Source organism: Pinus tabuliformis, chromosome 8 (assembly GCF_031772625.1).
Source record: "Pinus tabuliformis cultivar Carrire ecotype Pingquan chromosome 8, CPIR1, whole genome shotgun sequence".
NCBI classification, from domain to species: Eukaryota; Viridiplantae; Streptophyta; class Pinopsida; order Pinales; family Pinaceae; genus Pinus; species Pinus tabuliformis.
This window is the reverse complement of record NC_142294.1, coordinates 566,236,827-566,252,598: the sequence shown is the minus strand read 5'-3', so window position 1 is coordinate 566,252,598 and position 15,772 is coordinate 566,236,827. Positions and strand designations below refer to the sequence as shown.

The 15,772-nt window shown below is 38.7% G+C and overlaps 1 protein-coding gene across 2 annotated transcripts in view; it reads right to left on the bottom strand.

Moving 5' to 3' along the window:
* Window positions 1–227: 227 nt before the first annotated feature.
* PPH (pheophytinase) overlaps window positions 228–15,772 on the bottom strand; it is a 54,275-nt gene continuing 38,730 nt past the window's right edge. Inside the window, exon 5 of one of the 2 annotated variants that reach the window (XM_089372466.1) lies at window positions 228–656. In XM_089372466.1, the coding sequence (XP_089228592.1) occupies window positions 414–656 (243 nt within the window). In that variant the 3' untranslated portion in view covers window positions 228–413. Of the gene's footprint in view, window positions 756–15,772 lie in introns of both variants that reach the window. The other variant, XM_089372467.1, reaches the window with a different exon arrangement.

Sequence of the window (15,772 nt, the reverse complement as noted above, 5' to 3'; positions counted from 1 at the left end):
TTTCAAGACTACCATGTGATATCAAATTTCAATAACTCCATTTCAAAGGCATTAATTTGTGCATCTTCATTTTATGCATCCATATTATAATGTTGACCACAAACTGACAATTTATAAAACTTGTGTATATAGGTAGAGTGTTCAAAAAAATAAATTACACCTCATTTTAGAAAAATGGATAATAATTAAATGACTAAAACGAATAGCATCATCCTCTTTTCCTTGGATAACATACAAGCCAAATAATTTTGTTTGCATTTAATCAAGGTACATAGCAATTCAAAATTTCTCACATTAGCACCTTTAGGCTTGAGAATAAGAAGAGCCTATTCCTTTACAACGAGCCACGTGCAGTTGATAGCACTGGACCATGAGAAAACTTTCCAATTCTCTTATAGTTTACAGTGATTTCCTTATTGAGTTTTAGCTCCAAAATTTTTGAAGAGGGACTGAAATACGGAGAGCAAATGGTACCAAAACGAGGATGCACTTTCAACAACACGTGCCTGCACTGATCTTCGTCTGCCCATTTTCATAAACTCCATCTCCCTCCACTGGTCTGGTTGAACCAAATTGGGATCATCGAGAAGAGGTACGGGTATAGATCCTTCAGACTCTACGCTCCTGATCCAACCCCTTAATAAAAAATTGACCACCTGTTACAAGAAAACAGTTTATTTCCCTTCGGCGTCTGCCATTGACAACCTATTTCCTCAACCCACCGAAGATTAATGACTGAGAAGCGTAATTATAACCTATGCAATGTTACAATACGTTACAAGCAAATCAGTAGAACTGACTGTCGAACACTTACTGTTTTTATAATATTGACTAACTCCCATAAATTAAAAGCGACAAACAAAGAAACAAAACATCTTCCATCTAGCTCATCTAACCATGATGGATTTTTTAACATCCAGAATGAAATTCACATAACTCAGCTAATGTGATTAGGTCAAGTGTTTCCTCTCTCAGTAGTATTAAGTACATAATTACTCCAGAGCGTCACATCATAACACTGTGCTGACCAGAAGTACCTTAAAAAGATAATAAAAGGAAAGTATTCTACGTTTTGAGCGGGCTTACCTACTTTTGAAAGCTAGTTTACTTAAACTAACTCGGATATGTCTAATTAAGGGCACTTTACTCAGGCAAGTATTCATGTTACTTCAGGAATTGTTATAAGAACAAAAATTCAATGCACTTTACCAAACTTTTAAGAGTGTTCCGAGCTAATCTCAGCATAACCTATTATCTATTTGCTAGAAATACAGGACTCGTGAAGTTGCTTCACACACTTATATGGGAGAATAGTTAAGACGATGGAAGCGAGCAGCAGTTTTGGGGCCCCAAAAAGAATTACTTGTTTAATTGCATATTTTATCCCTACCGTTGTATACAATAGTTTTTATAGGGACCATGGTGAATGCTGACAGCGGACCACAAATTTCATTAGAAACAAAAAGGGCTCTTGTATAATAATGAATTGACCTGAAGTCCCACTTCTACCCAATTTCTCTCCCTTCTGACAAGTTTACGATTCATCTTCCAGAATCAATCCAATTTCTCTTTCTAGTAAAACACAATTTTGCAAATAGTAGCAATCCATCTGTAACAGCTCCATCTCTGGAGCAGTGAAAGGAAGCCACGTAAAAATCCCAGCTTTACAAAAATTATTTTCTTTGGGAGATTGAAATTCCAAAATCAAAGATTCATCAAATTGAAACAGTGGGGAAATGGAAACTATAAAAAATAACTCTGAAGCACAGAAGATAGTAGAACACAACATTCAAGAAGAGCAATTAAGGACATGTTTTGAATATAACTCAAACATTTATATTCCAAGACGTAACAACTACATCAAGCTAAGTCCTGCAATCTCTATATTGCTTGCCAATTATCACAAAAACAAGAGACAGTAAGTGCATTTTTCGATTCATTGAAGAAAACACTTCAACTATATAATTACATATTACATAATAATTTCTCCAACTTGAAATCAAGTGCTTAATTTAATGGAAAGATCAAAATCCATATGCACCAGGGCTTTCTATCTAAAGCAACAGAAGCAACCTTTCCGATAGGTAGTAGCCATTTTTTCTAACCAATCAAGTTCCAACTCCCATGGATTGAAGAAAGCACTTTGATTATTTAATTAAATAATACTGCCTCCAATTCAATGGAAAAATCAAAATCTCTAATTGCCGAGCTTTCTAACAAAAGCAACAAGGTGCAGGGTAACTTTTTCCGATAAATAGTAGATATTGTGCTACCCAATGGAGTTGTAATTCCTTTCAGATGTAGTTGGAAAAACACCTTCACATCCAAGTGATTTAATTCCTTGTAAATCAAAGTGAGCTTCCTCAAAAAGAATCCAGAATTTTCCCTCAAACGATGTTAATCTATGCAAAGATTGACCAAGAATTTTTCGCAAAGGAGATGCTCTTAGAAAGATGAGAAGAAGAGAATTTTCAAGCATATGTCCACAGAATGTAGCTTTGGAAGTAATATTAACAAATGCATTTGATCATCTAATGTTGCTCATGGCATCTGTAGTTACTAATTTACCCAGCACCTTCATTAAGGGAGAAGTTATCGTTTTTTCTCTCTTTTATTTTATTTGATGAAGATTTTGGAGCATATCATCTTTTTGGTCTTTGTTTTGCACACGAGCATTCATAAAATGATAGCTTTTGGTGCATGCAAATATTTCAAGTCCGCCCAGGTGTTGAAATGTGTAACTAGGTTCGGTCTTCATAAATATAAAATGTATTTTTGATTCTTGTATATTGTAAAAAGAAAGGAAAATTATTATTGTTATTTTTGTGGCATGGGTTTCATGCTCAAGGCCTTTTTATTTAGAGGTCAAGCACCCATTGAGTGCTTCTAGGGTTTGTCCTAGTGTCAAGAAGTCAATAGTCATTGCCATATGAAGAAGATCCCATCGGGCGCATTGTAACATGTAAAAAGAATTATTTTTGCATTTGAAAGTTCAAAATACCCTCCAAGGCCAAGTCGGCCTCATTAGGTCATGTCGTCCTCCTTGGTGTTAGAAAACCAGAAAGGCAAAAATGTTTTCTTATGTTGATAATTACTTGTGATATTATTATGTTCTTAGTATGTTCTTTTATTTTCTTCTCATCAAGCAATCATCAAAGTAAAACGCAAAGATCAGGGACACCAAAAGTAGGCACTCATCCAGGGCTAAAACCCCTATATAGGGGAAAACGTAGTCAAAAACTCTTCCTTCAGTAGATTCAAAATGATATAGACCAAGACCTTAGACCTTCCTCCTCCACCAAGTCAACCTTCCAATACAATCCAACGGCATTTAATAGTTTCTTCTTGTCCAACAGCTATAGCCCAACAACAACTCAGAAATTTTGGCCCTAGTTTCTCCAGACTTTCGACCTCCTAGCTACTCCAGAATTTTGGCCCCCTGCAACACTCCAGAACTTCGCACGTGTGGGATAGGAGACAGAAATTTCAACTTCTAGACCTTGAGAGAGACCTCCTTCTTTTCCCTTAGACTTTTCCTCTTCTTCTTTAGAATTTCGCACTTTTCCAGTGTCCTGCAACTATAGATCGAACTTATTGAGTTGGTGTACCAAATGAGGTTGAATTCCCTTGTTGACGCTGACTTGTCCTTTCTTGAAGCCGACTTGGTGGAGGAGGCCTAGAGGACCTAATTTACATTATAATAAATTTCTTCGTTGACAAATAAATCCCAAGAAGGGCCTTATACATTATGACATGGACAAGGATACTTGACATAAACCCTATAAGCCTTCAATGGAAGCTTTGACCTAAAAACAATTGACCCAAGCAAGAAACCCATGCTTTAATAAATCAATTTCTTTAATAATAATAAAAAAATCTTTCTTTTGACAAATACATTACATTATGACTTAAGTACAATTATAAAGACCGACACTAGTTACATTCTTCAACACTCCCTCTTAACTAGGGAGGTATTCATAATTACATATATACAGAGGTACATGGAAGATCTCAAATGAAGTACGAAGAGTTCTAGCACACTTAGTGTTGCAGACTAGATACCTAACCAAGGTATTCTATCCGGGTGGGACTAAGGGGACTCAATCTTTAGCCAACTCTAGGTACCATCAAGCTTTTAAGCTCTACCACAAACCCAAGGATCTAGGTGTGTATCTAAGGTCGGAGCTCCATGACCAATGCCACCCTCCCTCTTCAGGCTCTAGACATCAACACATAGGCCAACCAAATGTCCTCCCAAGCATCTTGCCATTAGATGCTTCATCTCTCCCTAACAAACTAAATCAGATATATCCATTTGTTCAAGCATGCTTCCAAAGTGTTCAACCTTCTTATGGAGAGATTTACTTGTACAAACACAACCCCAATCAGTAATAGACTTTCAAATATATATACACGTAAACACAAACCTTCTGGGGTCCTCAATCATCATGATGCTTCTTTCATCATCAAGTTATCCATATATAATTTGTGAGAAGCTTCTTCTTCTTTCATTTCTTTAGCAGCACCAAATTCATCTTCAAATCTTCTCAAGTCTTTTGTTTGCAACTTTATGAACATTCATCTATGGTACTTTTGCTTAGTTCAAGGTATTCACTATCATAATATGTCCTCCCTCTCAATTGGGGAGATATATCCTTTCCTCTGTCTAGGCTCCCTCTCAATTTAGGGAGATCAACCACTTCCTTCTTGTATAACATCGGAGAACCTTTCATAGCTTTATTCCTTCTTACGGCATCAATGTCATCTTGATAATCATCATTCATATAACTTCCTTCATCGTGCTTATTATTATCATACGAACATCTTCATCATCTTGAAGATTATGTACCTGCAACACTTTAACAGCAAGTAAAACCAAATACAAACATACAAAAGCATGAAGTTAGCTATATCATAATCATATTACTATAATGGAAGCATTTAGATTTTAGACATCAAACACCTAAACCTAGTTAGATTCATAATCAGCAAGAGACACATCTTTTTACCTACTAGACTTCAACTTCTTGCTAGGGTTTCAACAAATCAACAATTCTACCATACATCTAAGGTTTCAACAATAAACTTTAAAGTTACATGTCAGCCTCTACCAAAACTAAATGAAAACAATATCTCCTAGAATATCAATTTCTACAAGGGCTTTGTTACAAACCCTAGAATTCACAAACTAAAACACGAGTATCAACAATAGGGTTAGCATACTTGCATATGCATACCTAGGATTTCATGCACTAGCATTTCTCATCAATATCAATACATCGAAGTTAGATATACAACAATTTTCCCCAGGCTAGGGTTTAGATCATACAAACGAATATACACCTAGGGTCTCATTCCTAGGAACTTACTATAGATATTATAGGGGTTTGCTCATAAACCCTAATTTACCAAACCCTAAAGATCTAGGGTTTCAATAAATAAATCAGACATTAACAGCAAACCCTAAAGGGCTAGGGTTTCTATCATAACAATATCAAAACTTGAACATCAAAGAATAGGATCAACAACCCTAAGTAAACTAGGGTTTCATAATCAATATTGGCATACCCTTAGCAACAAGAGGCTAGGGTTTTATAGTGAACCCTAAAGGTTAGGGTTACAGAAGAATGATCAAATAATATCATGAGGGTAGATTCAATCTAATGATTAATCACCCTAACAAGAATCTTTGTGATTCAAAACCCTAGACATAATGATGTCAATAATGTAAAGCCGAATTTAAAAGAAGAATGATCGCACATTTTACATGAAGAGAACTTTCAAACAAAGCTTATATTCTAAGACATACCTTTAAGTCGTTCCTTAACAAACCTTGTAGGACATCAATTCTTGAAGGGTTTCCTTTGTAATAGAAAGTTTATCCTTTAAAGTTTCCTCCATAACCTTTGAGCATTCAACAAGCTTTCCTAGCCAAGGAAAATATAAAAGGTTATTAGCATATAATACAAACAAATCTTGATATGAGAGGGAAACCAAACACAAAAGAGGAGACAAGGAACAAGATAAATATCTTTTGTTGAAATGGTGAAGGCTCCAATCTTGAGGGATACCTATATCAAAATAATTCAAAAATGTTCTAAGTTCTAACACAACATGTTAGACCTACAACCTCTAGAAATCAAAACATAAAGGAAGACAATGCAATCCTTAAGATAGAAAGCAAGGGATAATATCCCTAAGAGTCTCTAGCAAATAAGTCTTTGACTTCAAATTCTTTTGTCTTGTTCTTTTATGGACCTTCATCAGCAACATTCGCATGTTCTCTTTCTCTCTTCCTATTCCTTGGATTCTCAGGACATTGACTTTTATAATGACCCATCTTATGACAATTGTAGCATTCAATTTTTGATAGGTCAACTTTCTTCTTTGGTCCTTTGAACTTCTTGAAGGTTCCCCTTTTCTTGTGATGAGCAGAATAGGCATTACAGGTATTTTCTTCTTCATCTTCCTTCTTGTTGTTTACTAATGATATTTGGGCTTCTTCTTGATTGCATGCATTCCACATTTGTTCAAATGTTGGAGTATCCTTCCAACTGTTAATTCCTGATGCAAAAGCACTCCAAGATTTTGGTAGTCCTAGAAGAGTAGTAATTATGAGCTCTTTTTCTGGTATAACTTCATCTATTGCTTGGAGTTCATCTCTAATTCTAGATATCCTTATAAAGTAGGATGATACAGTATTGTATTTCGTCATCTTAATAGTTCTTAATTCATTCTTGAGGCTTGATATTTGACCAATGTTCTTGATGGTGAATAATTTGGAGAGAGCCTCATACATTTCTTAAGCAGAATCTATGTTGGATATGTATGGAATTAGGATGTCCTTAACTCCATCCACTATTAGGTGCATGCCAAAATTTCAGTGTCTCTGAACTTCTCTTTCTCTGCTTCATTAGTAGGCTTATTGACTTTTCCTTGAACAAGATTCAAAACTTTGTGCTTTTCGAGGATAAGATCTATCCTCTTTTACCATGCCCTGTAGTTGGAGGCTCCTTCTAGCTTGTTTTCTCCCTTCATTGAAGTTGACATAGTTCCTACAGGAAGTAGACTTCTCTTTTTATATAATCCTTTTCCTTAATGACCTTTGACTGATCCCCTTTTCTTCAATAGATCTTTAGTCTACCTTTCTCTTTCTTCTTCACCTTAGCTCTGATACCATGTTAGAAAATCAGAAATATTTTCTTATGTTGACAATTACTTGTGATATTATTATGTTCTTTTATCTTCTTCTCATCAAGCAATCATCAAAATAAAACACAAAAATCAAGGACACCAGAAGTAGGCACTCAATCAGGGCTAAAACCCCTATATAGGGGAAAACCTAGTGAAAAACTCTTCCTTCAATAGATTCAAAAATGAGAGAGACCAAGACCTTCCTCCTCCACCAAGTCAGCCTTCCAATATGATCCAGCAACCTTTAATAGTTTCTTCTTGTCCAGCAGCTACAACCCAGCAACAACCCATAAATTTTGGCCCTAGCTTCTCCAAAATTTCGGCCTCCCATCTACTGAAAAACTTCGGCCTCCTGCAACACTCCATAACTTCACACATGTGGGATAGGAGAGAGAAACTTCGACTTCTAGACCTTGAGAGAGACCTTCTTCTTTTCCCTTAGACTTTTCCTCTTCTTCCTTAGAATTTCGCACTTTTCCAGCTTCCTACAACTGCAAATCGAACTTGTTGAGTTGGTGTACCAAATGAGGTCGAATTGCTACCTTTATATAGTGAATATATGAGGTCGAATTCCCTTGTTGAGGCCGACTTGGTGGAGGAGGCCTAGAAGACCTAATTTACATTATAATAAATGTCTTCCTTAACAAATAGAGCCCAAGAAGTGATCCAGGTTGGCCACCCACCTATCCCACTTGGACCCCCACAACTGTCTCTTTCAATTTTTCAGTTTCCGTAATTGTAGCACAATTTACTATTTTTAGCAGTTTTTCGAGCCCTGAACTTCCGGAGCAGTTTTGAGGCCCTAAACGATGTTTTTTTGGGAAATTTGGGAGCAACATGGGTCCATATGTCCATAGACCGATGTTGCTCTTCCCAAAGTTGTAGTGCTCGGATAGATCTTTCTAACAAGCTATTGTACGCGTCAAACGAAGATCGGGTGCCAAAGTTACAACCTCGGGAAGTTGATGTACCAACTTACCCAAAACGGGCCCACAATTTGGCGTTTCATCATCTAGGGTTAGGTTTTGAGATGTTTAGGGTTTTCCATTGTTTCTCAACAATAAATAGGCCTTCGAGCCTCATTGTAACACAGTTCATAGGCATGTAGCTGCCACATCTCTTCTCAAAGATAAGCTACCATCGCCCTAGCTGGTTTATTTCCGTTTCTGTTTATAAGCATATTTCAGTGTTTTACATTAGTGAAATGAAGTATTATTTCCACTGCATATCTGTATTGATGGTTATCTCTGTAATTTTTTGCGTTCCTGTTTAAATCCAGATCAAGAAGGGTCTTATACATTATGACAAGGACAAGGATACTTGACATAAACCCTAGAAGCCTTCAATGGAGGCTTTGACTTAAAAATAATTGACTCAAGCATGAAACCCATGCTTTAATAAGTCAATTTCTTTAATAAAATTTATTTTTCTTTCTTTTGACAAATACATTACATTTTGACGCAAGTACAAGACCGACACTAGTTACATTCTTCAATACTTTGAAGCCTATATATAGGAGGGAACTCGACCTCATATGGACACCCACTCACTTCTCATCATCTAAGCGAAGGAGAAGCAGAAGAAAGGCTAGTGAAGAAGGATAGAAGGACAAAGGACGAATTGTTTGGGATCTCTCTCTCTCTCTCTCTCTCTCTCTCTCATACGTGCGAAAGGAAATCTAGGGTTTTGCAGCTACAAGGTCGAACTTGAGGAAATTGCAGAAAGAATGTCGAAGGAAGGACTATTAGGTCACCTACAAGCCCTAAAAGGAGGAGGAACCCCAACAAAGGTTAAAGGAAGCCTTGGAAGCCCTGAAATTGCTCACGTGTGGAAGCAGTATCTTTTGCAGGGGCCAAAAATTTCAAGCCTGCAGTGGAGGCCAAAATTTTGTAGCTGGGCGTCGAAGTTGTGTAGCTGGAAGAGATTGGCTAGGTTTGACTTGGATAGAAGAAGCACATCATCAAGAAGGTCTGGCGTGATCTTGGAAGGGTATTGGTCTTGGTCTAGAGGTCTTGGAATTCGTCATTTGAAGAATTTATAAGAAGATGAGTTTTTTGGGTTTTCCTCTCAAGTGGAGAGGTTTTGGCCTTGGCTTGCAGCCTACATCCTGTGTTCTTGTGTATTGTTGATCTTCTTGTTTTGATAGTTGTTTGATGGTAAGAACAACATAATAATAAGAGAAGAATCTAATAATCAAGAAAATTACAAATACATCACAAGCAGTTATCAAATTGAAGAAAAATCGTCTTAGTTGCAGCCCTATAGTGTAAGTTTTTGGTAGCATCGAATGTGCTCTAGCCATGAAAATTGGTGGAGAGGCTAAGGCACATAAGTTCTAAAGAACCCAGAAACCTTTTAGTGAAATTCCACCCGGATTGTATTTTATTAAAATAATTAATATTTTTAATGGGGTTCCTAAGTCTAAAATTAGGAAAATTAAAATATTAATGGGTATTAATCAAAATATGGGTGAGAATGATCTAGAAGACGGATCAAGTCAAGTTTTAATCTTAGTCGTTGATTAGAGACTTAATCTCTGCCATTGAAGTCTCAATGAGAAAAGTATAAGAAGGAGGCTTGGGGTTCATTTAGAGAGACACACGGAGAGAACGAATTGTTCTGGAGTTAGATTTATGGGGCTAGGAAGCTGAGAAATTCGAACTTAGGTGATCATTCTACAGCAGAGGGGTAGGGATAGTTCGGGAGTACTAACAAAGAGGCGGAGAGAATCTTGTGGAGGCAGCGCAGGAGCCAGGAGGACTAACACTGGGCCAAACCACCCACGCCTAACGCAGAGCCAGAAGGGCCAGCACAGACGCAGAAGTTGCCCTCCATGCAGAGAGCCGAAACAGCTGGGAAAGTTGATGCAGTGGGCAAAAGAGACAGCGTAGAGCTGACACATAGCCTGTAAGGTTGAAACAGGGCCTACGCAGGGGTAGTCGGGGTTAGCCAGTTTTGTTGTCGGATTAGCCAGAATCTACTGGGTGAAGTGAGGTAAAACTCACTCAGCTTTTTCCGCCATTGTATTTTCTCTGTCACTAGATTGTCGGGAAGGCAACCAGCGTTATATTCAGAACTACTGCTTAATAATAGAAAACTCTCAGAGTTGTTGCACTAGTTTTCCCGTATTGGGTTTTTCCGGGTACTATTTTGTCCAAAAATAACCATGTCCTATGTATCTTGTTCTTTGCTCAGTTTTCTGTTTCATGTAATCAAATATTAAAGTAGTGTAGGCTGCAGAAGTAATTTGCTTCAGTATTCAGAGAATAACTTGATAATGTATATTAAAATCAAGTAGGTGAAGTAGATTCAGATTTGCTGCAATAGGGGTTCCTTGAGGATTAGGAATTTTCACATGGTATCAAAGCATTGATTTTGAAACAGAAAGCGCAGATCCAGCGTTGAGCAGAGAGGCCAAAAGTTGCACTTGGCAGCAATTTGAATCCCCTTTAAGGGATTGCGCAGTCCTTGCCGGGAAGCATAGATTCCGAAGAAATCTCTCTCTGAGAGAGTCGACAGAGAGGTACAATCAGGTTCATAAGCTTGCAGAGGCAGAGGGAGTGATGTAGATCCTCAACGCAGTGCTTGAAGGACGCAATTTCTGTCGGGGCAGAAATCCGTCGAAAAAGAGCGAAGACACATAGAAGGGGAATTTTCTCCTCAGAGAAATTTTGCCAAAAAGTTCGAATTTCTCACTTTTTGGGCAGCTGAGCAGTGACTAGAGGAGTCAGTTCGACAGTTGGGTGAGATGGCATCACATGGGCTCAGAGATTAGGACAAGTTGGAAGGGGCTTCCAACTATGTCATATGGAAGACCAAAATCTTAGTTGTTCTGGAGGAGTACGATCTCGAAGCCTACGTCAAGAGTGTTGTGGTTGTTCCTGCTGACAATGATCAAAAGAAGAAGTACAAGGCCAAGCAGGGGAAGGCAAAGAGGTTCATACTCGATGGAGTTCGAGATCATGTGGTCTCACACTTGCAGGGCAAAGATACAGCTCGAGAGATGTGGGAAGCTTTGTCTTCACTGTATGAAGGTTCTTCCGAACAACGGAAGATGTACCTAGAACAAAAGTTGCAACGGACATTGATGCAAAAGGGAGAAGGGGTTAACTCCTATCTTCAACGTCTTCAAGACACCAGAGACCAACTTCCTGCACTGGGGTCTACTCAGTCTACTGCGATGGTAAGGACGGCCCTGAATGGAGTCTCGGATGAATAGCGAGTCTTCGTCCAAAGTATATTGGGCAGGGAAAGACTGTCTTCATGGGAGGAGATGTGGGCAGCTCTTCAACAGGAAGAATTAAGGAGGGACCTAGTCAAGGTCAGCCTCAATGGCAGCTGTGGGAGTGGCATGAAGACCAAGAAGGAGGAGGAGAACGCAGCTCTACCATCAAAGGGACAGTAGAAGCAGAAGCGGAAGAAGGACATTTCGAAGGTGAAATGTTTCAGATGTGGCGAGATGGGCCACTTTGCATCCTAGTGTCCTTTGAAGCAAAAGGATAAGGATGAGAAACATGATCCTGAGGCTGCTCCAGCAAAAATTGAAGAAGATGAGTATGCCATGAGTGCCCACGCATATCCAAGAGGGAAATGGGGCGATATTGAGCTACTGTAGTCAGGAGGACTACATGTGGGCAGGATCCTTGAGGAGTCCACCTCTTGGATCAATTCCTTGCAACGGGAGCCCAAGATTTAGTAGTAGCAAGATGGACTTAGTGTCAAATGATGCAGTGGACTATTTGGAGAGATAGATGCAGTAGCCCGAGACCAGGGGCTAATCAATGCAGAGCAAGGTTGGCAGCAGTGTAGATGGCACAGTGCAGAAGTCAGCAGCAGCACAGAAGATTCAGAGGGTCAGAGACTAGTAGCAGTCAGATTCCAACATTCATGGTATTATGCTGAACACAGTTAAGTTAATTTTGGATGTTTTTTAATTGCTTCTCTCAGCAACTAAGTTGTAGTACGAATGCAGTGTTAGCAGCGGTAGTGCTAGCAGCATAGCAAATGCAGCTTTTGAGAGGGAGTTGTAGTACAGATACAACAGTGTCAGTGGCAGTGTCATGCATGGGTAGCAGTACAATAGCAACAGCAGCACATTGTTGGTGGCAGCAACAGTGCAAAAAGGAGATGCTTCAAAAACAAAGTAACATGCAATTGGGCATTGTTGCTAGAGCACTTTCCTCGCTAAGAGGGGGTGCTATTTTTTGTTAGCATCGAATGTGCTCTAGCCATGAAAATTGGTGGAGAGGCTAAAGCACATGAGTTCTAAATAACCCAGAAATCGTTTGGTGAAATTCCACATGGATTGTATTTTATTAAAATAATTAATATTTTTAATGGGGTTCCTAAGTCTAAACTTAGGAAAATTAAAACATTAATGGGTATTAATCAAAATATGGGTGAGAATGATCTAGAAGGCAGATCAAGTCAAGTTTTAATCTTAGTTGTTGATTAGAGACTTAATCTCAGTCATTGACGTCTCAACAAGAAAAGTATAAGAAGAAAGCTTGGGGTTCATTTAGAGAGACACACGAAGAGAACGAATCGCTTTGGAGTTCGATTTCTGGGGCTAGGAAGCTGAGAAATTCGAACTAGGTGATCATTCTGCAACAAAGGGGTAGGGATAGTTTGGGAGTATTGACAGAGAGGCGGAGAGAATCTCGTGGAGGCAACACAGCAGCCAGGAGGACTGATGCTGGGCCAATCTGGGCCCACGTAGGCCTGACGTAGAGCCAGAAGGGCCAGCGCAGAAGCAGAAGCTACCCTCCACAAAGAAAGTCAAAACTGTCAGGGAACTGCTGGAACAGTCAGGAAAGCTGACGTAGTAGGCAGAAGAGACAGCGCAAAGCTGACGTAAAGCCTGTAAGGCTGACACAGGGCCAGTGCAGAGGTAGCCAAGGTTAGCCAATTTTGCTGCCGAATCAACCAAAATCTGCCGGGTGAAGTGAGGTAAAACTCACTCAATTTTTCCACCATTGTATTTTCTTTGTCGTTGGATTGTCGAGAAGGCAACCAACATTGTATTCAGAACTACTGCTTAATAATAGAAAACCCTCAAAGCTATTGCATTGGTTTTCCCATATTGGGTTTTTCCGGGGACTATTTTGTCCAAAAATAACTATGTCCTATGTATCTTGTTCTTTGCTCAGTTTTCTATTTCATGTAATCAAATATTAAAGTAGTGTAGGCTGCAGAAGTAATTTGCTTTAGTATTCAGAGAATAACTTGATAATGTATATTAACATCAAGTAAGTGAACGATGTGGAAATATCCTCAGATGTGATATAGACTATTCTACATATAAGACAAGACCACAAGTTTAATGAAAAACATGCTAGTTTTACATGTCAAATGCCAAATCCTCATGTCAATCATTGTCCACAGAGAATGGCTCCTGAGCCTGAGAGCAACAAAGAAATGGGTCCTCCTCTTCCAGTACCTAAAGCAGGTAAGAAAAATGTTCTGAGATCGAAGGAAAAGTGCAAATTGTCCAATCAAATTTTCTAAAAGAGATGTGGAGGAGAAAAGAAAGGTCTCACAGAGGTATAGTTGTTGGTGCTACTCCTTACAGTGAAGGAGTTTCCGAGGAGCAGATGAATAGTAAATGCCTTCAACAAATTGGCTAGGGAAGGCACAGTTTTCAGGATTGTGTCTTTACATTTAGATGCTTTTGATAGGTGTGTATGGATCACCTGCATGCTCACAGGTAGGGTTGTTGGGGTTTTGTTCTATCTATGCTCCATGCTCAACAGAAAACCATGTTTGAATTTTGGGACTGGCTCACAAATTCTCTTCCAGACACAAATCAGGTCCTAGAGTCCTAACTGGTGATTTTAATATGGTGCAATGGGAGGGAGATGGGGATGGTGGAGTGACCTCTGTAATTTCTAGTGAATAAAGAGATGGATGGGCTCAATACAAAAACCAAATTACAGACTTCGTAAACCTTGTAAACTGGTGAAAAAAGCATTTGGATTTGGGGGGTCGGTTCACCCAGTGAAAAACAGAGTTGCTGACAGAATCCAGGCAGGATTGGTTAGAATTTATGCACCTAATGAGTATTTCTCATTCCCTCATGCGAGTGCATTTTGTGCAAGTACTACTCACAATATGCAAGTTTGGACTATGTTCCAATTTCTTCCATGATGAAGATTGGTGATGAGAACCCTCACCCTAATATATTGTCTTTCAAAAGTAAATGCTCTCATCTTGATTCAAAACACTACCAAGAGTTCTTTACAAAGTATGGAAACTGGAGCATAAACCAGTGTATTTTAGTTGGACTTTTAGTACCTCAGAAAGTGTCCAGCAGAGCGCCATTAATAGCAGCAGCAAGCAGAGAGGATCTGGGTGCATGCACAGAGGAGAGTGTACAGTGGCAAGTACTCCAGCAGAGAATCTGTACAGCAGCCTTGATAACAGCAGCAGCAGTACGCCCTCTTTCAGCAGATCCATAGAGCAGTAACGATGGGGCAAGGGAAATTATGGAGGGGAGAGAGATAGAAGGCACATGCATGCCAAAAGCATGTATGCATCATCTTCAGTCTAGTTCCAATTTAGATGCCTTTTATTCTTAGCAGTTCAGTTCTATTTGAGTTTTCTTTAGTTGCAAACACAATTAGTTGGGGTGCTTTGCCTATGGAAAGTTTCCAAGAATAGATGGGGCGCAGATCTTTTAGAAAAGAAAGATGCATCCATACATATTTGTGCTCACCTCTAGTGGGTGCACCTTCCTAGGAATAGTTCTTTCATACAGATTGAGGGCGATAATCCCACGGCCTGGAATAGATCTAGGGTTTAGGTTTATTTCAGTTGAAGCGTTGTGCATGTACCTCCTAGTCTATAAAGGAGAAGGCAGGGGTATAGGTTTTATTCATTCAGTTTTTTGGACTAGAAGCAGTGAGTGAACGGCAGACTTTAAAGCTTTCAATGTGTTTCATGATTTCAAGAATAATAAACAGTAATGTGATATGAGTTTCAGATCTGTGTACTCACCATTATTTTCTTCAGTTTGATGTGTTTCAATATCTAGAAGATTTTAGATCGCAGTTTTGATAAAGACTTCAGTTTCATACTCTTGAAGCCTATTGTTAGGACATTTTTCATGCTATTGAAAATATCGGTATCGGCAAAATATCAGCAAGGATCCTGAAAACATCTTATCAGCAATATCAGCGAAAATATCGGAAAATATCGGCAAACGTAAAAATTGCATGATATATTCATTTTTTTCAGATTTGTAAACATATAAAGCAATATCAACATGAAATAAACACATTGGCACATAAATATGAAGAAAGCACTGATATATATGATGTAGTGGATGTAAAATAAAAATAATACATCAAAGGCAATACCAAATCCTGTTGATTCCTGATAATTGCCCAATCAAGGACTCAAATGTGGAGAACCAATACAAAATAACATCACATATATAGAAGTATCTTATCATCATGAATTATATATAGCAAAACAAATAAAACTAGCAACTAGCTATCTGAAATCGGTGCCCTCTCCCCCTTTTACGAGAAAACATGATGAGTTGTTTGCCAAACCTACCCCTAGTAATAGAAAGCCC